The sequence below is a fragment of the Lampetra planeri genome, chromosome 18 (assembly GCF_965212315.1).
Source record: "Lampetra planeri chromosome 18, kcLamPlan1.2.h2, whole genome shotgun sequence".
Classification (NCBI taxonomy): domain Eukaryota; kingdom Metazoa; phylum Chordata; class Hyperoartia; order Petromyzontiformes; family Petromyzontidae; genus Lampetra; species Lampetra planeri.
The window spans coordinates 13,277,719-13,304,478 of record NC_136124.1 but is presented as its reverse complement, the minus strand read 5'-3'; the positions used below and the strand labels follow the sequence as shown (position 1 = coordinate 13,304,478).

The 26,760-nt window shown below is 46.8% G+C and overlaps 1 protein-coding gene across 1 annotated transcript; it reads left to right on the top strand.

Moving 5' to 3' along the window:
• Positions 1 to 132: 132 nt before the first annotated feature.
• Positions 133 to 24,228, top strand: LOC144723695 (serine/threonine-protein phosphatase PP1-beta catalytic subunit-like). The gene is made up of 8 exons (XM_078602620.1): positions 133 to 241; positions 5,255 to 5,386; positions 9,682 to 9,912; positions 10,390 to 10,494; positions 12,605 to 12,676; positions 13,452 to 13,603; positions 19,064 to 19,198; positions 23,224 to 24,228. The coding sequence occupies exons 1-8, from the start codon at positions 142 to 144 to the stop codon at positions 23,329 to 23,331; spliced, it is 1,035 nt and encodes a 344-aa protein (XP_078458746.1). The 5' UTR covers positions 133 to 141; the 3' UTR covers positions 23,332 to 24,228.
• The last annotated feature ends 2,532 nt before the right edge of the window (positions 24,229 to 26,760 follow it).

Below are 26,760 nucleotides of genomic sequence, written 5' to 3'. Positions count from 1 at the left end.
CCCCACCCCCTCTCCCCCCCACCCCCTGCCCCCCACCCCCTCTCCCCCACCCCCTCTCCTTCACCCCCTGCCCCCCACCCCCTCTCCCCCACCCCCTCTCCCCTCCCCGTCTCCCTTCACCCCTCCCATGCCGGGGCGCGGATGACGTCACTGCTGTTTACGTCACGAGGCGACGGCGGTGGCGGCGAAATGGCGGACGGGGATCTGAACGTGGAGAGCATCATAGCGCGCCTGCTGGAAGGTGAGCAGCGCTGGTGGCTCTCCTTCCCTCGTCGTCGCCGTCGCTCCCTCGCTCTCCCTGCTGCTGCTGCTCCCCGTGTCACTCCTCCGCGCGCTCACGGTAGCGAGGTCGCGGCGAGAGAGGACGCGGTGCTCGGCCTCGGCTGTCCGCGAAGCGACGGGACGCGTCACCCACCCCCCGTCAACTCTTCCCATAGCCCCGTCAACTCTCCCATAGCCCCGTCAACTCTCCCCGTCAACTCTGCCTGTGCTCCCTGTGATAGTTGCCGTGTCAACTCGTCCCGTGAGGTCACCGCGTGAGCTCTCCCCACAAGCTCCTGGCCACACCAGAGCGCTGTAAACGGCACACAGACAGCTGCTGCCAACCCACGGCGCTTCACTCTGTGCAGTGACATTCACTCCTCACGGCCATGCGGCGTACAGCCGTTTCAATGCGGGCAAAACAAAGTTACATTTGTTTGCGTTTCTCTCTTGTGATGTGACTTTGTAGGATGAACCTTTCAGTTTTTAAGCGCACGGGGTGACCAATGAGGTCTGAATTGGTATGTAATAAGATAGGTACTGATAAGGGGTTGGACAGATTACAGATATGCATGTTATAAATCCCCCCTGGTGAGTGCTATCTTATAACCAGCCTCTACATCAATCTAGCCGCTATAAACTCACCCCTCATAGCCTGGCCATTAAGCCAGCCCGATAGAACCGTCGTCCTATGTAAAATACTCTTAGGTTTTTAATTGGTCGATAATCCCGTGTTTGCGATTCGTCTGTTATAGCAGGCAGCATGCACTACTCTTGTGTAACTTGTTTGGTCACATGCTTACTAAGTTCAGCTTTTTCAAAGGCACATCATCAACCTGATTCGATTGCATCGTGTTGATACCTGTCCACATTCATTAACTGCCTGCGTTATCCACACTGATGCGTTTTGTTTGCCAAACTTTTCGTGTAAGCATTTGATTTTGCCCAATTAAGGTCATAGTCCTACTTACGTATGGTTATAAAACTAAACTATTTTTTTATTTTGCCACGCAAGGCCCACTGAGCCACATAGCTATTTTTTCCGAAGAGACCTGGCCACAAATGATACCTCAACGAAGTGGCTTATCATCATGTGGACACTTATAACAGCCAAGTACTCTCAACGCGTGATGTTGTTTCTAAATGTGGAGGGAAAACCGGAGGTCCCAGAGAAAAATCCACGCGACCACAGAGAGAGAGACGCAAATTCTAAAGATACGGCAGGCGTTAGGGTCGGGATAGAACCCACGGCCTCCTGCATACCAGGCGAGGGAGTTAACATCTCCTAGCCACTGTCAGCCAAATGCTGCCGATGAAACATTGACCGGGCACCGCAGCGTGATAAGGAACGTTGCTGACAGCTCGATAAGGCGGAAGCGTCTCGTGTGGTCGCTGGCTGAACGCAGTATACCTGGGAGATCACATTGCGGGTCTCAGCAACGCTCTCGCCGTCTTTCGAGTTATTCACAGACGTGATTCGACTCAAGAATTGGTTCTCACGTGTTTTTTTTTTATCAGCTCGCACGTGGTACTTGTAAAAAAATATTTCTCGCTCACGCACAATTTTTGTTTGTCCAATTAGCCTAAGTGTAACTGCATATTTTCACAAATTAACGTAATCATCTCATGTGATGCTTGTACTGTTGAAATTTAGAATTGAGGTTGAATGATCAGGCTGCACAAACGTGCATCGTTACGCTTTTAATTTAAACTGAACGTTTATCTGTACAATGGTGTGTGCAAGCCATCGTTACAATGTATTGTGGCGAGTCCGGACAATTAATGACCTTCATTTATACATGGCCAGCGCACTGTGTGATAAACCCGTTTACCTGAGTTAAATGCCTGGTTATGACCAACACCTCTGGTGAAGTATGGCCAAACAAATTCCCTTGAATGAAATGGCCTTCTTCCTACGCTAGGGTGACATGTCTCCATTGTTACTGTTTTTTTTTAAATAGGCTCGAGTCCATTAATACAAAATCGTGGGAGGCCTTGATTTATGTAGGGCGCCATGGTCGCGTGATGTTAACTCCCTCACCAGGTATACAGGAGTTCGTGGGTTCGATCTCGACCCTGACGCCTGTATATTCGGAGTTTCGCGTGTTCTCCCCGTGGTCGACTGGATTTTTATTCGGGTCTTCCGGTTTTCCCTCCGCATTTATACTCAACGTCACGCGTTTAGAGTATTTGGCTGCTATACATTTCCACGTGATAAGCCACTCCGTTGCGCTATCCTTTGTGGCCAGGTCGCTTCTGAAAAAGAGCTGTATAGCTCAGTAGGCCTTAACCAGGTAAAATAAAAAATAGTTTAATAGTTTATGTACAAGGAGGAAACTTGTGCCAATATTCCGTGAAAATGGTATCACGGGTGAATTTGGGCAATGCGTGCAATCTAATTAGAGTATTTAGGTGAAAGTGACATGGAGCAAAGGTAGTGTGCCATACACGATTAACCCATTGTTAAAACCTCGTTAATCAATCGCAACTAGGACAAAAAAAACGCAACGCATTTGCTCTAGCTAGAACCGGCAGCCCAGTGAAAGTGGGGGATACCTTAGCTTTCGGCACGAGGAGACTTGAAAACTAATATCACTCAGACACCAGCTTTAAAGTGTATATAGGTTATCTCTTTGGAAAATGAATAAGATATAATAACACTGTTTCAACATGTGTACAATGCTGCACTGTATAATCTTAATTTACCATCATACACTGCATTCAGAACACAGGTAAAATGTGTTGCAATGAGCGCATTATGCATGTATCTAAAACGGATACTTTGCATTTTTGTGTACGATTTCAGGCAACATTTTTTTTAAAGTGTATAATCTATAATGTAATTAGTTAAATTATAAGAGCACATAAGGTTTCGTTAATTTCACTGAAAACCAGTGCATATCAGCTCTATAGTAACTTTAAGTTTTTGCTATTTTTATTTAAAAATGTGTTTATTAAAGAACGTTTCGACCTCAAATAATTGCTTTGCAAAACCAAAAGTGCCCTGCGCACACCAAAGGGATTGTTAGCAAATACCAAAGAGGGCTTCAGTGGAGTGTCGGCTGAAACGCTCCTCTGTCGTCGTCTGGCTAAAAATGGAAATGCGCCTTGCCCTTAAACTAAAGGCCATAAATAGATAAAATATTTCCATGACCAAAGCTCAGGAGTAATAGGAAGGCTGGACACTTGGTGTAGCAAAATAGTTCTTCGTAACTCAAATGCGTCATGGGCTACAGGAGACGAACTGTTGTGGTGGCGTTTGTGATGCCGAAGTGAGAGCTTTACTTTGCGGTTTTATCTATTTAAATCGTCGATTAATGTGTTTACATAGGGACCGATTTAAATTTTAAAACATCCAATAGGCTCCTTGTTACTACAATCAGGAAATGTTATTTACCTCCATCGGCGGATACTTCACATGCTTTGATGGAAACTACAATACTCCCAAACCAATCTCTGCCACACTTACTACGCAACTTGTCAACACCCATTCCCAGATCCGAGTAATGTCTGGGTAAGATTCACAACAAAAAATGAAAAATATTTTTGATGTATAACTATAAGAGTAATGTTTTTCTGTGAATTCGGACCATTCGCAGGCATGCTTAAAAGGCATGTGCATGGGTGGGTGTAAGCTCATGTGGGGAGTGGTAGTATAGTGGTTAGCGCGCTGCGTAACGAATCCAACAACCCGAGTTAGATTCCCACTCGCGGCCCACACCCATGACGATTATCTGAAACGGTCCTGGGCCTCTACTAGGTCGACTCGGCCTCAAATGAGTACCTGGTGCGGTGTGTAAACATAAGCATTGGGGAGACAAAGGCGGCCCGGTTTGGTGCTGGCCACACCACCCCTCGTGTGCCATGCCGACCTTCATAGGTGCTAACAGCACTTACCCCGGCAGTCTGGTAAAGGCTATATGGGGACCTTTGTCTTGTAAGCTTATGTGCCTGATGTGTGAACCAATTTCTGTGTTTCCAAGGAGCCATTTCTTTATACAGTGATCCCTCGTTTATCACGGTTAATGGGGACCGGAACCCCTCGCGATAGGTGAAAATCCGCGAAGTAGGATTGGCCCCTAGGAATTTCCGTATATGTGTGTGTGGGTACCAGAATGTTTAAAATATATATATTTATACTTTATATATATATATTTTACTTAAATCTATTTAATTATAAAACCTTAATATTATACATTCTCTCTCCCTCATACGATACGTATTATGGTGTTCTACACTCACCAATGACAGTAGTATCTTGAGACTTGACTCCAGTAATGACGACGACGATGACAATGACAATGACGATGATGACAGACCTGTGCAGTTCTATGAATGTGATGATGAATGATGATGATGATGGTGTTACTGCACAGGTATAATGAGGCCTTTAAATCAGTTCGAAAAATCCGCGATGCACTGAGGCCGCGAAACTTGAACCGCGAAGTGGCGAGGGATTACTGTACAGTCAAATCCCCCCAACAGAAGTGTGCCTCACTTAATGGAATAGCTTTCTAGTTTGCATTTTATTCCACAAAATCAGGTAAATCGAATTAGGGGTTTGGAGCAGTTTGTAAACTAAACAAGGCAGGTGAGAAGCCTCCGCTCACCATTCTTCTGTTATAATGCCATCCTTGTGGTTTCGCGAGTTTGGCCTGTGACATCAATCCGTGTCATTACAGCCGCACACAGTCATGCGGGTGAAGTCACTGTTGTGTGAAAAGGCCAGCCCAGTCCACCATCAATAACCCTGCCCATGGAATGATAAATGAATGTTGATGAACCAGTGTGAATTGATGAATCAGCACCATGGTACATTCTTAAATCCTATCTTGTCGGTCCAATTCGTTACCGACATCTGCACAATCCCCCATTCATGTCGGTGCACATTCCTCAATCTCCAGTTACCATTGAAGAAGGCAATTAATGGTCCCTTATCTTTGGTTCGTTTGCTAAAGAACTGAGCGAGTGACTTGACGGCGTGTGCCCACAGTGCGGGGATGCCGGCCGGGGAAGACGGTGCACATGACAGAGGCGGAGGTGAGGGGCCTGTGCATCAAGTCTCGCGAGATCTTCCTCAGCCAGCCCATCCTGCTGGAGCTGGAGGCCCCGCTGAAGATATGCGGTGAGCGTCCTCACCGTCGTGCTGCATCTCGGCCGTGTACGCGTGTGCATAATGTGTGGCAGTTGGCAATCCTGCTTTAGTGGGGAATAAACTATTGAAACTATAAACTTTTTTTATTTTATCAGGTCAGGCCCACTGAGCTAGCTCTTCTTCAGAAGCGACCTGGCCACAAATGATAGCTCAACGAAGTGGCTTATCATGTGGAAACTTATAGCAGCCAAATACTCTTAAGCGCATGATTCTAAATATGGAGGGAAAGACCGGAGGACCCGGAGTAAAATCCACGTGACCACGGGGAGAGAGACACGCAAACTCCAAATGTACAGGCGTCATGATCGGGATCGAACCCACGACCTCCTGTGTACCAGACGAGGCAGATAACATCTCGCCAGTGGATCATCCCTGCTAGTCCACTGCTTATGGATCCCCTTTTTTCCTGGAGTCTTCCTGCTCACCCTTCTACCTGTGCAATCCCCCCTCATCTTCATTTCTTCCCCATCGTGTGAGACCACTTTTAGTTATTTGTGTAGGCCTTTGAATATCCCAAATGAAGTGTTTATCCTCATTAAAGCCCCTACTGTTTAGTAGTGTTAATTATTGTGAAAAAAATATTTAACACTGGTCGAAAAAGTAAAGTTGAATTATTGCTGCATCAGTAAATTTGTACGTAAATAACATACATACTTAGTAAGTGCCTTATCATGAAAATTTACATATCCATACCGTTAAAAAAAAGTTGTTTGACTTGCGCGAGCGTGGATGATAGCAGATGGACTAAACCAGTGGGGAATGGCAGCCAAGAGAGAGCTTGCCTGAGAGGACAACCAGAGCAGTGACGAGTGCGGGAGCGAGCTTGGATCACCACGGCATCGCTAAGACCACGGATGGCTAATGGAAAATTATTATGACGACGCTGACGTGGGGAGGGAATTCATCCAGCGGTGATCGCTCGTGGCTGTTGGCGAAGTTGCCCGTTGCAAGGAACATGAATGTGTTGGGGCCGCTGGTCCCCGAAGTCCCTCCCTGCTCCGTGCCTATGGCAGGGGCTCCGCCGTGCGCCGACCCCTCGCTGCTCTGCGAGCAGCTGCTGCCGTCGCTGGGCTCATCGCCCGACGGCTCCCCTCCCTGGTCCGTCCCTCCGCGAGCTCGTGTGAGAGGCATAGCTCGCCGCACGCCGTCGTTCACCTGCAGACGCTGCGTTGTCTCTCCACGGATCACGCGCTATTAAACGGGGGTCGGAGGGCGAACGACGCTGCCCTCACACTGCGCGAGTCCCGGCGGCGACAGACGGAGCGGGGCCTGCGGACGCACCGACCCCTTCCCCCACACTACGAGCGCACACACCTGCACACACGCGACACCCACTCGTGCGCCGCTCTACGCAGCGCTCACTCACGTGGCGAACCACTGTGTACACACGCGCACCCACACGTTCCCACTGCTCGACAAGATCGCGTGAGGCCACGCTTCGCTATTAATGATTTATTATTCGCTACCTGGTAACTAATGTTGAATCAGTGAGTCGACGAGGCTGGCCTATTCCACTAAACCTGTACCGATTCATTATCTATCGGCTATTATCCCACTTCACCTTCTTACTCCCTGTTAGATGCCCACGGCGGTTCGTTGATCCCGTACTCGCAGCGTGCCTCGATGCGTCTCACGGACGTTCGGGTCGCTGGACTGGAGAGCGTCCTGTCGCCTGGCGCTGGAGAGAAGAGAGCCCGATTTCCCCTTTGCGCCCACTATTTATCCTCCCTACCTCAAAGGGTGTCGGCTCTGAACAATGGGCTCGCGCCCCTCTGGCACGTGCACCGCGGTTCCGGGACCCTGTGATATGCTGATCAGTGTGCGGCGTTGCGCGGCGTAAATTCTAATTAATCCCTTTCCCTCCCTAACAATGGTGCCTGCGCGCTCAAGCGTAATTATCCCAACCATCCGTGACTATGCGCAAGAGCCCCTGCGGTCCCGCTACTCATGCTGTCCCGTCCCTCCCCTGCTTGCCCCGTCGACACGTGGGTGGTGTGTGTGGGGGATGCGCTTCAACCGCGGTGGCCGAATGCCCCTCGCCGCGGCCATACCATCTTAAGGCAGGTCGCAGCGCCGCGGTGCAACGTAGCGTCGGGGGAGGCTGTCCAATTCCCTGATCGCCGGAAACCGTGAGAGTTAATCCCGATAAGGGTTTCTCGGATAAAAACCGGTCGATCAGGTGACCTTCCCTTCCAGCTCTATGGGGGGGGGGGAATGCGTGCGGGTGTGTTCATGTGAGGTGAGGTGAGGGGGACGAGGGGTTGGCTCCGTTGCTTGGTGGTGGCGAGGTCGGGGATGGGGCGCCTGCCGAACGGCTTCGTGGCGGCGGCATCACATATGCGCAACTCTTGAGTGGCACATTTCTACACAATAATGTATTTTCTGTGCATTGCTCGTTCCCCCTAAAGTGTGTGGAGTAGGACACTCACAGGGGTGCTTTGACGTGGTGCAACTGGCCAACAGTGCAACCTTTCATGCGGCCGTGTAAACAAGTCAGCTGAGTTTCCGGAAAAACATAGCAAAGTGGGGGTGGGCATCTGGATTCAATTTGCTGTCTCAATTAAAACACATTCTCCTTGTAACCGCAGGCCAAACTTGTTGGGATATAAGTTAAATAAAAATGGCTAAATTTAGCACCTAACGCGTTTACCCTCGATGGCCCTCGCTGGCTTGTGATGCGGTGACTCGTGGATTTCAATGGCCAGAGTTTTAAACATTTTCTTTGACATTCAAACAGACCAAAATAAAAAATATAACAACCAACATCAATGATTTATGTCCAGATTGCAATTATTATATTTTGCCAGACAGTTTTGCAATTGGGTGCACATTTACACAGAAAAATTAGCTGTCAGGTTTGTTGTTACGTTGTGACAGAATTGCCACAAACGCAACCTTATGAAGTGACTTGGCAAGTCGATAGATACTTGTCCCACTTTGCAACTGGACACCATCCGCGCCATTTTTTACAGTGAGAGAGAAGGAAAAGTCTTGGCCGTCTCACTCTGTGCAGGAGAGTCGTGAGTGTGTATGTATCGAAGCACATGGCCTTCATTTGGGAGCGGTGGTGCAATGGTTAGCGCGCTCACGGCCAACACCAGTGACGATTATCTGAACCGGTCCTGGGTCTCCTCCCCTGGGATCGACTTGGCCTCAAATGAGTACCTGGTGCGGTGTGTAAACATCGCCGCAAGGGAGACAAAGGCGGTCGGGCATAGTGCTGGCCACCCACCCCCTCGTGTGCTGTGCCGGCCTCCATTGGTGCTCGCTAACAGCACTTGCCCCAACAGTCTGTTGAAGGCCATAATGGGGGGGGATCTATCTTTGATATAAATTCAGCAGCAGGGTATTGCCTAGGAATGGGTAGCCATTACGAGGTCATCAGCAGCAACATAACTTGAGTAACCAGTTTTTAGCCATTCCTTGACTGCAAGTGGGCATTGATCAGTCTACCTGTGTAAGTTCAGATCTTTGGTAGAAGTTTTTCTCAGATATGAAAGTTGGAACATTTAACACACAACAAAAATACTTTTATGAAATGTAATGGTAACTAAACGTTGTTGTAACTTTAAAACGGTTAACGAACTAAAGGAAGATTCTGCAAGTGAAGTTTCCTTTCGCATCTTGGGGTAGAAATTTGCAACGTTTGTCAGCATCTCAAAGATGACAAAGCAAGATAAGCAGGAACACAAAACAGCATAGACAACATGCAAAATATATGGTTTAAAAAACACCCTCAGCCACAGAAGCATCAATGAAACTGGGTCCCACTGGATTAGTTGACCTGGTATAGAACAATGGTTACTTTTGGAAATGGGCCTGGGTGCCTTTGGAAGGAACCTTGTTGGCTCACATATCGGCTCTGTGGTCACTTAATGGGGGAGGTGGGGTCTGTCGAGTAAAGTTCAGCATGGCTTCGTGAGCACTGTACGCGTGTGTTTTTCTTTATCTCATTGCGTCCCTTCCACCTTTCTGATATCTTAAAAATGTGTGTCCGCATTCTTTGTTTGTTTTTATTTTCTCTCTGTTTCACTGAAGTTATGTTTGTAATGTATTGGCTTGTAACCACACTTCTTTTCTGTTGTATGTTACAGTTTTTTAAAGACTTAATTATGTGGTTCAGGCTTTGGCTGGCTACATAATTAAGTATTCTGTGGTCATCCTGAATAGGTACTCAATACACATTACTCCCCCTGAAAGTGTATCATTCTAAACTGGGATGGGATGAATGAGATTGTTCTTGTTTTGCGCGCATGGTTGCACAGGCGACATCCATGGGCAGTACACGGACCTGCTCCGTCTGTTCGAGTACGGTGGTTTTCCACCTGAAAGCAACTATCTCTTCCTGGGCGACTACGTGGACCGTGGCAAGCAATCGCTTGAAACCATCTGCCTGCTGCTCGCCTACAAGATCAAGTACCCCGAGAATTTCTTCCTTCTGCGGGGCAACCACGAATGTGCCAGCATCAACCGCATCTACGGCTTCTACGACGAGTGTGAGCCATCGCCCAAGCAGCCACGCGTCCCCTGTTGTGTCCTGTTCTCCTTTGTAATTGCCCTCGTCACAAATATGTCCTCGTGACTGGATTAATTAATAATAATGACAGTGTTATTTGCATATATGTGGCACTTGAATGTGTCGTACTCGAATTGTAAATATTGTGGGTTTTACTCGCCAACACAATCGGTGTGCTGAACTAGTAACTAATTGGCACGTTTTTTATTTACTTTACAAACCTTACTTGTTTGCTGTGTCAGGTGGTGGTGGTTTTAACGACAAATTTATATTTACGCGATCTAACCGAAAAAAAACCCCTCTTATTATGCACTTAAATGCCTAGGCGAATCAAAGTGCCTTTTTATATATAACATCTCAGACATTTAAACGGCTGTCCCAGTGGCAGCTGTCGCAATCAAATGTGAACGTTAATTGTGCAAGCGACACGAAGGTTGACGAGCCCTTTTACTTGCAGGTAAGAGGCGCTTCAACATCAAGCTCTGGAAGACGTTCACAGATTGCTTCAACTGCCTGCCCATTGCTGCCATTGTGGACGAGAAGATTTTCTGCTGCCATGGGGGTGAGATGAGTTGGGGTTTTTGTTTCATAACGAGTAGTCTGAATCTTTTTGAACATGTGCTTTCAAAAAAATATACGGTAGATCATCGATAATTATCCAGCGGCTTCGGGGGGGGGCGCTGGATTTTCAAAAATGCTGGATAGTCACTAATCATTTAAAATAGCTTATTTTTGCACATTATTGCACGACATGTTTTTAGGTTATGTGTTTTTTTTTAAGTGTTTTAAATGTGTTTACCAAGTGAAATTGGCATAAATAATCATACAAATGGACAAAGATAAATATCCTACTTTAAAAGGTTACAGTATTTACTGTACCGTACTTACCACTCCAATCTCGAAGTTTTTGCATCATGGGGTGATTTATATACGTGCAGTATTTTTATTATTTTTTGTATCTAGTTTATAATGTACTGTATAAAATATTTAACACTGAATTCAAGCAATAGCTACTTCTTTGTCACACACACGGTGCCAATTGCCGGACTGGTTCCAACATTTGGAGGGGTTTTGCTTAATCGGCCCGGGTCTGCCGGATAATGTTGGAAGTCGGATAATTGTGCGCCGGATAATCGATGATCAACTGTACTTCACCTATTGTCAAATGCAGTTGCGACTGTATTTTGATTTAATTTTGCCACCATGAATGTAAGTAGCGATCCTAAACCTGTGTATTTTTCAGGTGGTTCATGTAGCTGCAGGTACTTTCATGTGTGCATCAGCCATAGATCATGTCCTGTTGAAGAAAGAGTAACAGACAGAGATTTTCAGGTTTGGTTACATTTGATTAAGTACAATGTGGCACTTTGGTTCTAGCCTACTTCTCAAGGCTCACCTTTATTGCTGCCACTATTATATTTTGGTCAGCCAAGTAACACCCTTATATAGTGTGGGTGGAGTCTAGTGAGAGAGAAATGGATACCAAAACTGAGGCGATTTAAGAGGGTTGGTTTGTCTTTCATTTGTACCCCAGCTCCCCCTGCCTGCTTTCACACCATAGCATATATCTGGACAACACGGTGCGCTGACAGTATACCACAGGACGACCCCTATGTCCCGACACTCACACTTGAGAATACGCGTTCCTGAACACACACACACCCTTAAGGCACGTTTAGCTTTAAATGGCGTTTATCACCCAATTTGGGCTACATTCATAAGAAACTTCGAAGTGATGCTCGACGTCACTTGCCGTGGGCCACCGCCGGCCCGCCACCGTCGTCCGAGGAGGAAGAGAGCCGGCGCCTGCTGGCTCCTCTCCACAAAAGGGGAGCATCAGAGGCTGCCTCCCTGCGTTCCTCTGCGCGTCCCTGCTCCCCACCGGGTGTCCAAGCTTGACGCTTGTATGTTTTCTGGGACTGCTCCTGTTCTCTACTGGCTGGAGCTCGAGAGCATAATTGGGTGGGGTCTTCCTCCATTCACCCTCCGCTATACCCTGGTGAGGGTGGGAGGTCCCTATGTATAGGAAGCTGGCCACACGAATGGTGATTGAAGCCTTGTTTGCTGCAGGTGTCTCTAATTTTCAATCACCCACTTTCCCTAATACAGGTGGACCCCACCCTCCATTGTATTTTGCCTTGCCACTTGGTGCCATGTGACACAATAGTCCCTCAGTTAAAGTTTCTAATCTATGACACGAAAACTACTGTTCACTGATTTAAATGTTAATATAATATAGGAATTATATTTCTGCGAAAACAGAATGTAAACAAAGTCAGTCGAGGTCTCAACGTTAATAAACCAGCATCGCTGATTGGCTGAGGTCATGGCTCAGGCTCCCCTTATGAGCACTCGGATTGGCCAAAATTGGCGCCCAGCATGCATAAAATGAACGTACCATGAATCAACAATGTTAACGTTAGTCAAAACCATGGGGGGTCCTACGGGAGGCGAAATGTCAACCGAATAACCGTTAACGGATGTCACCGTTAACCGAGGGACTGCTATATCTTTACCACAATATTTGTAATCTGAAACTTCTCAGTGAGTTTGCTTTTTAAAGAAGATATAACCCAATATGTAAAACGCTTTTGGCATTGGAATCCAATTGTTTGTTGTATTTGAGTTACGTAAATGAATGGGTTTCGGTTAAAAGACATTTGTCTCTGCAGGTCTCTCACCCGACCTGCAGTCCATGGAGCAGATCCGGAGGATAATGAGACCCACGGACGTCCCCGACACAGGTAAGCTTCTCACCCGGGTCACCTAATACCCACCCACGTCTCAGTGCCGCGTTCGAGGCGAGCCAGTGTGGTGGCCCTCATGGTTCGGGTGGTTTTCCGACCAGACTACCGCGACGAGATCCAACCAAAATCCGTGAAATGCTGGCCTTGCAAAACAATCGCGCTCGGAGCCACCACGCAGGGCCAGGGGGAGAAGGTTACTTCGCGTGCAACGCTGAGGACACCGCATCACCGCGCCACCTAGACGTGACACGGACTTCCATCGTTGTTGTCCTTCCCCCCCGCACCTCCGATTAGCACGGTTGGCTCCGTAAGGTTGCGAAAGAAGTTCAATATGCATGCATTGTATGTGACATCACGTCACATTACAACAACGGTCTTCGTATTACTGTTGATTTATTTTTGCTGGATTTGGTCCTAACCCTTTGATAAATTTGCCCAGTTGTCAAGAAGCTAATAGTAGCACAGCATTACAATGAACCCTTATTTACATATTCGATCATCTTAACGATAATTATTATAACCTCCCCCACCGCCCCCATCGCAGACGGGACAGAGCTATTGCATTAGCACTTTGAGTGTCAGTTTGGAAAGTGTTCAAAAACACAGTAGTAAGCAGGAATGATTTGGTTGAAAAACTAAAAAAATCAGAAGCATGCAGCAGGGAAATGTTCTTCTGACATCACACCTTGGTGGATATTTACTCACATCTTGATGCCTCCAGCTGTAAGAGAACGCGGTGTGCACGCCTGTGTGTGTGTGTGTACGTTGCAAGGGCTGCTATGCGACCTGCTGTGGTCGGACCCGGACAAGGACGTGCAGGGCTGGGGAGAAAACGACCGTGGAGTTTCCTTCACCTTCGGCGCCGACGTCGTCAGCAAGTTCCTCAACCGCCACGACCTGGACCTCATCTGCCGTGCGCACCAGGTGAAGGAGTCCCCACGGCCGGCTGCCTGTTTATCTGCCCGCCCGCCCGACCTCCACACCACACACTCACACCGGTCCAGCCCCCTTCAATGCTCCTCCTCCTTTTCGCCCCCTTCACTGCTGTGCCACACGTGGCCTCTACGTATGTATGTTAGAACTTCGAACCGTATGTAGCCAACCGTGCTAATCGAAGGTGCCAGGGAAGGACAACAAACTAAACACAAAAAACTAGTTAGATGATTTAAAAGTGCATATCTCCCAGTGGCTTCCCAATATTGGAAGGAAGTGTCCCAGATGGGCGCAGAAGCGCATCTGAAAGCGTGCGATGTCATGACCATCTTTGTTCGATGGCTAGCCCTTCTAGATGGGGATGAGCCACCGAGCTGCCTTTCACAAAGTATAGCGTTGAAACGCACCATTGAGTCTCAAGGGTATTTCTTGGAAGACCATGATTTTTATTTGTTTAGCCCAGTTCGTTATTCCTGGCTAAAGTAAGGTTTCGTATGTAATTAACTTTAACAGGCATCTCTTAATCATAGGCCTTTTTTTTTTTTATAAATATGTAATGCGAGCGTAAATGGGAAGGCCGGATGTGACGATCCGAGAGGGAGGAGTCAGGGTCACGTGGGAGAGAGGTTATAGGAGGGAGCCCGGAAGAGATCAGGGCCAGTCGATGGAGTGAAGAGGCGGGACCACGTTGGGTGGCCGCCGCGCCATCAGCCACGTGGCTGATGGGGGCTTGGCACACCGTCGGCCAGGGTGTGAGGAGCGAGAGAAGAGTGTGCGGGGCACACGGGGCTAGCAGGGTGGCTAGCGGAGCGTGCGGAGTGCACGGGCTAGCGGAGTGGCTAGCGGAGCGTGCGGAGTGCACGGGCTAGCGGAGTGGCTAGCGGAGCGTGCGGAGTGCACGGGGCTAGCGGAGTGGCTAGCGGAGCGTGCGGAGTGCACGGGGCTAGCGGAGTGGCTAGCGGAGCGTGCGGAGTGCACGGGGCTAGCGGAGTGGCTAGCGGAGCGTGCGGAGTGCACGGGGCTAGCGGAGTGGCTAGCGGAGCGTGCGGAGTGCACGGGGCCAGCGGAGTGGCTAGCGGAGCGTGCGGAGTGCACGGGGCCAGCAGAGTGGCTAGCGGAGCGTGCGGGGTGCACGGGGCTAGCGGAGGGGCTAGCAGGGCGTGCGTGGCACGCGAGAGGAGACGCTGGTCCGAGGAGGAGGCCAGCGGGGTGCGGAGGAGAAGAATCTAAATAAAGGACCAACGGAGAGCGACATTGTGTGTGAAGAAGTCCTTTATTACAAATATAATCATGGTGCAATTTGTAACATGCACAGTATTTCACACACATAATTGATCATAATGTAATAAAGGACTCTCTCTCAGATGTCGATCTCCGTTGTCCTTTATTGGGTTCGTAGAATCTCGTTACCACGGCGTCCTCGCTCAGGCCCGCGTCCCTCCCGACGATCTCTCCACAGTCACTCGGCTGCCATGATATGCAGTCTCCCTGCTGCTCCGATATGCAGTCTCCCTGCTGCTCCGTTAGGCAGTCTCCCTGCTGCTCCACCTTGCAGCCACACCGCTGCTCCGCTCTCTAGCTTCACTGCTGCCCCGTACACAGCTAGCCTCCCACAGCCGCTAGCTCTCTGCGTCTGACACCGATGGCTGACGGTGTCGACGTCTTCCATCGCGTGGCGACCGCGCCACTCTCTCCGTCCTGCCCAGCGTGGCCTCCTCCTGTTTCACTCCGTCTCAACTCCCCTTTCCCCTTCCGGTTCTCCCCCTAAATCCTCTCTCCCACGTGACCCAGACTCCGCCCCCCCTCAATCCTTGCTCGCATTACAATAACTCTTGAGACACAGAGCCAAGCTCCGTGTCACTTGAATGCCAGGCAATAGAGGTGGAGATTTTTGTTTGTTGTCCTTCCCCCCACCTCCGATGAGCACGGTTGGCCATGTACGGTGTAAAAGAAGTTCAACATGCAGTTGATTATCCGGTGGTCCCTGCCGATCCGTCAACACCGGAAAAACCCCTCCAAATGTTGGAACCAGTCCGGCAATTGGCACCGTGTGCATGACAATAAAAGTAGCTACGCTTGATTTCAGTGTTAAATATTATATACAGTACATTATACACTACATACAACTTAAAACAATGAAAACTCTGTACATGTACTCATCACCCCATGCAGAGTCTTTGAGATTTGAGTTCTAAGTATGGTACAGTAAATACAGTAACTTTTTAAAGTAGCATATTTATTTTTGCCTATGTGTATGTTTATTTACTGAAATTTCCTATAGTAAACAAATTTAAATCACAAAAAAAATGCAACACCTGCAAACATAACGTCACCCAACAATATGCACAAATAAGCTATTCTAAATCGTGATGTAATGATAATTATCTGGCGTTTTTGACAATCCCCCCCCCGAAGCCGGAACATAATCGATAATATAATCTACTGTACATACGTACATTAAAAGTCTGTGTAGATTGTATGCTGCAAATGTGCAGCAGGATGGCATTCTGGATGGCAGGTGGGCTGCCACTGAATAACGACGCCTGGCAATGTGACGGTTCTCGTCCTCGGTGGAGAGAGGAGGTTGTGAGTTGCGCCGCTGCAGAGGGTCCTGCCGTGAGCTGTTGTGCAGGGTGGCCGGTTGTGAAGGGAGATACGGTGGTGGATGATGACCAAAAGTAGAGGTCAGGTGCCACAGGCAGCAGGACATCTTATAGCTGACCCTGCTTCTGGTGATGGTGGGGAAGCCAGTGGGGCGGAGTGGAGGGAGGTGAAGGATGACAGGTGCAGAGAACGACGCGGGGGCGAGATTGTTTTACATCCATTGGAGTTACTTGAGGTTGCTCGATGGAGATTGAATAAGGACGGAGTTGTAATGTATGCATTTGTGGATGTTGAACTTCTTTCGCACTGTACGTAGCCAAACGTGCTAAATCGGAGGGACGGGATAGTCGAGGTGAGACCCGACTATTCTACAGGCGAGGGTATCGGCAATTTTAGAGGTGATGAGTGGACGTATACATGACAGAGGGCCCTGAAGTGGTGGTTGGAAGATGTGATGATTCGGTTGGTGTAGTTGTCAAAAGGATGAGGTGGAGCCAAGAATGGCGCTAAGGAAGTTGATGTGGTGGGAGAAATGGATAGCGGGAGACCGTGATTAATGTGCCAGTAGGCGTCGACACGGTGAGGCGCTGTTTGGCACCGATCACGGTTTGGATTTGCAAGCATTCAAGGAGAGATTGTGTACCCAGAACCACTTCTGCTCTTGACTCCAGAAGCGTTGGTAGAATGGACATGTGAACGGAAGAGAGTGATCTGCGTAGGTATGGTATTTGATGCCAAAGCTCTTGATAAGGCGACCAACAAGAGATGTTTAGGCCGTCAACTGCAGGGGGCTGAGGATGTTTGGGTTATGTTGTTTTATTTGCGGTTATAATGTGGTTGTGGTTTTGGTTGTAATTGTTTTTGTGGTTATATTCTGGCTTCGGTTGTGGTTGTAAATTAGTTCTCCAGGCATTGCTAATATTCATACACATGGTGTTGATGATATTCAAATTAATATGGTTGATGTTAATATGAAAAACAATCTCATTGTTAATTGATGTTGATATTTGGTTATTGCTGTTGATGTGTCAAATTGTTGTTGGTGATGATATTTTGTATTATTGGTGTTAATAATGTTAACATTGTTACATCATATTGTTTTTGATGATCAGGGAAAGTAAGCCAGCAAGTGTCCATTAGAAAGTAATAACAAGAAATCCCTATAGCTTGCAATTCACTTACGTTATATCCTACGCAAATTCTTTGCCAGTGTTAGATGGTCATAATTGTTGGGAGTTCTGTGGCACACTTTTTGAACAGAGAACCGGGGCCGATGCCCGGAGGAGACAACTTCATGTGAAGTGCGTGGATTATGGTGGAGACATCCTTCAGTAGCACAGGCGAGGAGGACAGGAACGTAGTCTATGGAGTCGAGGGATGGGGGCCGTATGTATGTATGTACATATGTTGAACATCGTTTGCACCGTACATAGCCAACCGTGTTAATCGGAGAGGGCCGGCTAGGAGAGGAGTGTGGGCGAAGTTTGAGGGATGCAACTTTGGTGATGGTGGAAAGTTTTTTGATGAAAGTACTTTTGCTGAAAGAGGTTGCGAGCTTCACTGACGTTTGTGGGTCATTTTGACTGGAGGGCCAGCCTGATGCTTGGGATGGAGGAGGTTTCTTTTTATGGCTTTTCCAATGGTCACGAGGGCTTTCTTCCTGTGGAGGTGCGCGATGCAAATAATCGGCGCGTTTGCTCTCTTGCAGGATGCTCTGTATTGGGTCTAGTTGGTGGTGAGCCTACTGTGCGATTACAGTCAGTCCATTCCCCAATGCCCCCTGATTTGCTTGGCACGGATGGCTTCAGTGGAGAGCCGGTTGGAATTGTGTGATGATGCGCGCGTGTGGCTCGAAGTTTGAGAGGTGCCAATTTTGTCCAATGCTATCCTGAGATCACCTTCGAGCTTATGGGCACAAACATCCGGGTTGGGAGAAGGGGGAAAACATGGAGAGGCAGTTGGTGAATAGATGCTGAAGAATTTGGGAAATTCGATGCCTCCTAAGGTTGTTGTGTGAGTTGTCAGTAGTTTTGATAATGGGAGGCCTGGCCAAGTGTAGAGAAGTGATTAGAATAGCCGACAAGGATATACTCGATCGGAGATTCGCACCGGCCGAAGTCCGGATCAATAAAGAAAGATACTCAGATTGGGCCAGCAGTTGGAAAATTTACAAGTTGTGGTAAGAGCCAAAGTTTCCTTGTGACGACCGTCGATGGTGGTTGAAGCCGGGCTTGCACGGTTTAAATATCCTGCAAGCACCAAGCGGTAGGTCACATCAGGGGAGAAGAATAAAGTAAGTTTGGAAAGGAAGCTCATTGAAGAAGCTGATGATGCTGCCATCAGGAGGGTGGTAGATGAGGATTGAGGGATAGTTGATAGTTTGCATGATAATTCTGGTACTGGGAGACACTGACTGGACCTCGTGAGTGGAGGGCACATTGCAATATGCATGTACGTACGTTTTTTTTCGATGGCTCGCCTTCTAGGTGGGAACGAACCATTGAGCTGCCTTTCACAAAGTATAGCGTTGGAACGCACCATTGAGTCTCAAGGTTATTTCTTGGAAGATCATAATTTTTATTTGTTTAGCCCAATTGGTTATTCGTGGCTCATGTAAGGATTCGTATGATTCACTTTAACATAATCGATGAAAGGCCTCTTTTATCAATATAACCAAAATGCTATTTGTAACATGCTCAGTATACAGAATTGTTTTGGTTAAGTCGTCCCTATGGATGACAGCCGGTCTGCCGCCACGGTGGTCACTCGTGACTGGCGGTGTGCGTTACCCCCTCACCCTCTCACACTCTCCCTCACCAATCCCCTCGCCCCCCCAATGGCCTGCAGGTCGTCGAAGATGGCTACGAGTTCTTTGCCAAGCGCCAGCTGGTCACGCTCTTCTCCGCCCCCAACTACTGCGGAGAGTTTGACAACGCGGGGGCCATGATGAGCGTTGACGAGACGCTCATGTGCTCCTTCCAGGTGCGCCTCGCTGCGTTGCTGCGGCGTATTCCCGTTCGCATGAATGTTTAAGGATGCAGTTGGTGCACCAAGTCCTCATTTTAAATGCAGTTGATCGTTGATTATCTGGCTGCTTCCAACATTATCTGGTGGTCCCGGGGCCGATCAGGTGAAATTGGCAAAACCGCTCCAAAGGCTGCAACCCAATCCGGCGATCGGCATGGTGCACGTGACAAACAAAGTAGCTACGCTTGATTTCGGTGTAAAATATTATAAAGAGTACATTATACACTACATACAACTTAAACAATAAAAATACTGCACGTGTATACATCAACCCATGATGCAGAGTCTTCGAGATTGGAGTGGTAAGTACGGTACAATAAATACAGTCTATAGTAAACATATTTAAAAGACAAAAAAGTAACACCTACAAACATGATGTCACACAGCAATGTGCACAAATAATTTAAAATAATAATTATTATAATGAGTAATTATCTGGCATTTTTTAAAATCCGGCACCCCCTCCCACCCCGAAACCACCGGATAATCGATGATCTACTGTATGTACAAATATATTTGGCTTATTCCTGTAGTTGAGAGGAGCGCAAGTGACATTATACACTTCCAGCCACGACACCCCATGCTGCGGAACCCTTGCTGCATACTGCGTAAGAGCCCTTACGATCCTCCAATGTAAACAAAACTCTACTATAAAGTCGTGCCGCTGTTAGGGACTAACCCAGTTGACAACTGGGAAAAATATATCAAAGGGGTTGGCTAAAACTAGGTAAAAAAAATTCTGCATTATTTAAATAGGCCTCATGACCCAGTACAATGACGGTGCATGGCATACACCCAGAGTGCGTCATGTAATTTCGCGATGCGAGGTCATGCATCAGCCTCCCGATGACATCGCAGTGTGGTGTTATTGGGAGGGAGACACCAGTCACATCGTATCCTGTGGGACGTCAGCTCGTACCAATTGGAAACATTCTTCTTCATCATTATCATCATCGTCTGCCATCGGCAGCTTAGTAAAATGATGGGGACCGACCATTGCCTCAGATTGTTATTTTTGCTAGGAACCATGAAATGTCAGGTCTGTCTACAGTTCAATGAAACATTTGTTTGCCTTAATGTAAGCAATCAAATGTCACAAATAGTTAAAAACAGTAGTTGTAACAGGCACCGTCATGACATACAGTAGGCTCTCGATTATCTGCGGGTGGGTTATCGATTTGGATATTAACCACGCACCTGAGATTTTGACATGAATTAATAACTCATGGATTTTCCCTTAAGCCCAAATAAATAATCTAAAAAAGTTATACATTGTTACTCTTTGATATGTTTATTACAAGTCACGTGCTTAAACCGAACAAATATGTGCTCCGGTTAATCTGAAATCAATTTGATCGCCTCTACAGCACAGTAGTTGCATATCTTTACAACAGTGGGTAAGAGTTTGATTGATGCTGATTGGTGGGGCTCTGCTATCATCCACTTAGTGGACTGAGTCTTCTGCGCAGGAGCAGGAAAGTGTTATCATTGAGCAAGTGCATCGATCGGTCGAAAGTTATTTTTTGTCAAAGAGATCCGTGGTAAATGGATATTTTTGTATTATCCGTGGCCATCCTTCCCATCATTAGCGCGGATAATCGAGAGTCTCCTGTATTTAGGTAGTGGTTAAGAATTGTTTAGATTTGATTTACAATACTCCTACGTTCTCGAGAGCAGTTCCACAAGTGTAGAGTCACATTTGTATGCTATTCTGTTGTGCGACACAATCTTCCGTACTATATTTAATGTGACTGTTTATATAGCTGGTACTATGTTAATTGTGTTGCATTATGCAAATCATCCAATCTTTGGCAAAAAATTAAGAACCACAAAAAATGCGGTTCTTTAATCTGCTCACTTTCCATACTTCAAATATATGTTGCCAAGTTGCCTGATCACCATGATCAATCCACTGCTAGAGGGAAGCCACTGCCTATCCCCCAAGGTCCGGTGATGTAACAATTCACCCATGTCCTCGCAAGCGCCTTCCCCTGCCTTGGCCGCCACTTCATTGTTGGGCCACCATTCCTAGGGGTTGTGCAGGCTGCACCCATGAAATACATCAAATATATATTGGCAGTTTTGCATGTGGCTAAGTTATCCAGACATCAAATTTTATTCATGACTTTAATATTGAATACCACGTATAAAGGCAACGATTTAAAATATCTTTGCATGGGTGGCCCGTCTGAAAATTAACTCTACATGCCTACAGCCTCGGCACTTTTGTGGTGGGTTCCACGGAGGGACACACTTTTATCTGGGAGGCAACACGTTTATTACACGGCCCCAACAGGGCTACTACTTAACGTAACAAACACGTAACTAGACCCCAACAGGGTAACTACTCAACTAGACCCCAACAGGGTAACTACATAACCGGGCCAGGCAGTAACGTACTGCCTGACCCACGATGCCGAACGTGACGACCGAAGACCGAAGATGGAAGAGACGTAGCCCGACGGGATGATTCCAAGAGACAGCCCCGCTCAGCTCTCGGGACCCCCTTTTTATCCCCTGAGCGTGGCTTCGCTCCGCCCTCGGCCACGTCCCCTTCGGGATCTGCCCAGAAGGTTCTGGGGCCTTCCACCACCTGTCCTTCTCGTCACCTGTCGGCCCCCCCTCGTTATTTTTTCCTCATCACGTGCCCTCTCGGGTTTCCATAGCCTGTCACATTCTCGGGTACCAGAGGGAGGCTGTGATACGCACAGTTCCACTCATCTCTCAGTAGCTGGCGCTAACGGCGTAGTGACTCAATATACGTCACTACACTCTGATAAAAAAAAATATTTCTAGGTGCGAGCCACGCCATTTCTTTGAAGCATTTGTGAAAGTGTTAAGTTGTCTTGAACTATGGGAATTTTTTTTGCCATTATCAAAAATTACGAAAAATAAGAATAGGTTAACCCTTTCTAGCAATAAAGCTGGTGTTTACAATGTTCAAACGCAAATAGATACCTTTTCGCAAGGCATCAAGTCTGCATTAACCATAGATATAACTGCTCGACCCGAGCTATAATTGCTCTGATACTCAATGACGGAGCCAGGATATTCAGGTAGGGTGGGCAACCCCTCCAGCAATGAAAAATGGTCGGAGTTGTTAGTAAGTAAGGACTTGTCCCTTGCTTTTTATTCGACGCGTGTGCGGCGATGGCGCAGCCATCGATCGAGGGTCGAATTTGAACCGCGTTGTGTGATCGGCATCGCGCTCGCTGAAGGTCTTTGCCTTCAGGGAAGTCGTGTACTGTAGACGCAACTGCGCACAATTCTGTGAGTCACTTATAACTGCTTTGCCGTTACTTATTGCCAATTATGGACTCAGACTATTGTCCTTTCATCTCATAGAGTCCCTGGCACGTAATAATATGCTACACAGTGGCAGTGGGGGTCGAAAAATGCCGATGTATTACTAATAATCCGATGATCCGATCGAAATTAGAGATTTCAATCAGATCATTGGGGGGGCACATGCCACCCCCCCCCCCCCCCACTGGCTCTGCCAGTGCTGATACTTGCATTGTCTCTACTGTTCGCCTTTTGGGACTCTCTGGTTGAGCACTGGTGAGACTATGCCATAGAGATGGCTGTCTCTAGTTGAGACAAGGCAATGCATATATTATAAGGGGATATTTGTTTGCATATTTTGCCACAAGTATGTGTGGTTAATGCAGACTTGATCCATTGAAAAACGTATCTATTTGGTGTTTGAATATCTTAACGCCAGAAAGGGTAAAACCTATTCTTATTTTTCATAATTTTTGAGACTGGTAAAAGGTCCCATATATATAACTGCTCTGATACTTGCCTTTTGGCGTTCTCTGGTCTCACACTAGTGGTGAGACAAGGCCATAAACAAGGCTGTCTCTGGCGTAGGCCAATCAGTTTCAAAGACAATGCGTGTATTATTATCATCGGAGCATGTTTGTTTGTCTTTAACTAAATGGCGTATTGTTCAACAACGTTTGCTTATTTTCGACCAGATCTTGAAGCCGGCTGAAAAGAAGCCAAAGTACCAGTACGGAGGACTGAACTCGGGCCGGCCCGTGACTCCGCCCCGCACTGCGCCCGCACCACCTAAGAAGAGATGAAGCCCATCTGTGTTGTATAACCACCCCCCCCTGCTCCACACCGCACACCACACGGAGAGGGAGTCACGCAAACGCACTGATGCCATCAGAAGTCAATGGCAAATGCTGTAGCTAGAAGGTAGAAGCTACAGCAGTGCCTCTTGAGAATAATAATCGGGATACTGGAGGGGGTGTACATCTCGTTTTCGAGTCTTTTCACCAATCGGTCACATAGCTGTGACTGGTAAAGCTTACGTGAGTCCTATGTTAAAAAATGTGATACATTTTGGGGCAACAGGGTCAATGGCTTATTTTGATTAGGCATGTTCACCATTCAGTCTTTTGGTAAATAGCACTTTCCCGCCACAACTGCAAACACGTTGATATGTAACGGTGATATGTATAATATATCCCCTTGCAATTACTTTTATTCCAGATTGGTTTCGAACATAAGATAATGCCACTGGCCTCTGAGCAGCAGTCAAACGGACATTTTTCACGCTCGACGTGCATCATTAACAGCTGGTGCGCCGTCGCGTCAGGATTTACCAACGGAGCTCTGCCGTGCAGATTTCCAAGAAGGCGTCTTGCTGACGGGGTGCGTTTGTCCGCCGCCCTTGGTGTTTGCGAGGGCTGTGGATCTGCCTTGAGTCCTTCGGTGTCTGCTCAGTCCACTCAACGTCACTTCAGTACTAACCGGTGCCGTGACCTAGCTCTGTTGTCGATGCATCTAAATTTGCCCACACAATGTTGTTTTTCTTTGTCAATATGCAAATGTAAAATGCTAAAATTCACTTGCCTCACTAAAGCTCTTGTGCCATTTTATGCATCACAGTAATATCTTAGGCCCCCACCATGCTGAGTTTTCCACAGGCAGAATGTAACGTCAAAATAAACATTTTAATCTGTCACTAAAAATAAGTTTTGTATCGTATGATTTGGTGTTTGTTTAATAACAGTGAATTCTTTAAAATGTTCACGGTAAATGGTAAGCATTTTCGGTCATAACTAAAGGTGTCATGCAATTATAGAGCTTAAACAAATCTAGTCATGTAACAGATAAAATAGACACAATTAAGTGATATTTGAAAGCAGTCCTTTGCCTATATACATTCACACGTTTCTGTAGGCTGTATAATTCGGTGCATCTTTTAGCACTCTTTTTGCAAATCAATATTTCCACATGCAGAGATGGGATGTTACAACGTTTCCTGTCATGTTTTTGCATGACCACGTAACCACGTGAAACAAATCACACAACACACTCTCACCCACAGCAAGGCGCTCCTCTACCCTGCACTGGGGTGGTGTGCGCTCACCGTGTAAGCTCACTCGCGTTACGCAGGGCTCCCTTCTTATGGGGTTGGTGGAAACACTGGCGTTCATTTGCATAAGGGCGCGTACCCAGATGAACCAGAGCCCGATTGGTTGGCTCTGTTCGTGGGCAGGGCTTGCGTCATTACATCATGATGCCCAGGCCAGAATGCCGTTGTTACCATCCGCTAGCTGATGATTGGCTGGTGTGTTTAGTACAGAATGCAGCCACATCAGTGCCTTAAAACAAATTGGTATATCTACAGAATAACGTTTTTCCCTAAATATACCAGAATTTCCACAAAAGTCATGAGCAAACTGTTCAGAAATCGGGCTCAGTATATAGATGTGATGCAAATAACATATTGCACAAGACCATTCAGATATAAATGATAGCCAGTTGGCAGTTGGGCAGTTTTGTGAGTTGTCATCCCCTTGGGTGTGAGAGATGTCTCTAGCTACTCATGTTTCCTTCCACTCAAACATTTTCAATAAAAAATTGGCCAAATTTCTCCAGTCACCAGAACCTCTAATATCCTAAGGCTTGGTAAGGCAACTATGGGTACATGTTTTACAAATAATAATATGTATCATCGCTGTGGGAATGCCTTGGCTCTTTTTTGGGTCCATATTAAGCAAGGGCTATGGAACGTAAACACGAGCCCACGGTTTTTCACCTGATTCACTGTACTAAATATTGCAATCAAGTGACTTCACATTGCAAAATAATCCCTTGGACTCCTCCACAATAAGTTTGTGATGACCACCACCAAGGCTGCATTTTAGGATTCACTCGTAGCTTCCTGCATTTTGTTAAAACCATGAAACATCAAATTGAATTTCTAACAAACATTTATATTTGATGATACAATTTCAATTCTGAAAGAATTTTGGACATGGCAAAGTGTAGGGTAAATCATATAATTAATAAATGTATTAATATAATGTATTAATATATTTAATGAAGTGTAACATAATATATATAAAGAGTTTCAAGTGAATGAAAAGTGCTCTACTAACAAAAAATCGGGACAATCGTAACCGCTTGTAAATTGTGCAGAATATGCCATGTAATTTGTGTGTGTGTGCAGTCGTGGAGCGATCGTGCAATGGTTAGCGCTACACATGCGTTGCAAACTCGGATACCTGAGTTCAATTCCCGCTCACGGCAAACATCAGTGATAGCGATTATCTGAACCGGTCCCGGGCCCTCCCCTCGGTCGACTCAGCCTCAAATGAGTACCTGGGTGCGGTGTGTAAACGTCGCCACTGGGGAGACAAAGGCAGCCGGGCATGGTGCTGGCCACCCACCCCCTCGTGTGCTGTCGGCCTTAATAGGTGCTTGCTAACAGCACATTCCCAAACAGTCTGTTAAGGCTACACGGTGGGAGTGGAGGATCTTTGTCTTTGTGTGTGCAGTGATCACTGTAATGTTTGCCTTAAAGAATAGTTTGTCTTGTTTGGAACACTTTCTTGTGTTTAGATTGGTGTATTGCTGTACTTGTTGAATCCCAATTTTCTGTTAAATATATTTTCTGAACTTTCAATGGGCTCTTAACTGGTTATACATAATTTTTCGATCAAAATAAATAGCGTAGTTGGACGTAAAATTGAAATTTGCAAGTAATATATTTCATTCGCCCAGATTTACTTTTGAGGTACCACATTACTTTGTTTATTGAAATTTGACGAGTGAAAAAAAAATCAGTGTTGCAAAAAGTGTTCCTCGTGAGAAGACGACTTGTCGTGAAAAATGTAAAGTTTAGGATTTTATTTCAAACGGTACTTTCGTGTGTCTGCAGTGTTGAATCGGCACAGAACGATTCACCACCCAGCTCCTCCGGCGTCAAATTGAAATGTGACTTTTGTCCAGCAATCCGACGAGTGACGTCTTCGTTCCGTTATATTCGTACGGTCCCATTCCCTCCATTGGCCAGCGGCGGCTTTGCTGTGTTGGACAACGTCGGTTCAGAGCCTTTAATATTAAAGTACCTTGTAATTGGCATATAATTAGATGATTTGTGTAAATTGTAAATATTCTGCTCTTACAACGGTGCGATTCGATGCATGTATCCTGAGCATAATGATCTTTTCAACTATAAATCAACATCGTTGCATGCCTGATGTATGTGCAGT

Coding starts and splice junctions, on each gene's coding strand:
- LOC144723695 (XM_078602620.1), top strand. CDS start 142: ATGACGTCACTGCTGTTTACGTCACGAGGCGACGGCGGTGGCGGCGAA. Junction 242..5,254: donor CATAGCGCGCCTGCTGGAAG/GTGAGCAGCGCT, acceptor GTGTGCCCACAG/TGCGGGGATGCCGGCCGGGG. Junction 19,199..23,223: donor CGCTCATGTGCTCCTTCCAG/GTGCGCCTCGCT, acceptor ATTTTCGACCAG/ATCTTGAAGCCGGCTGAAAA.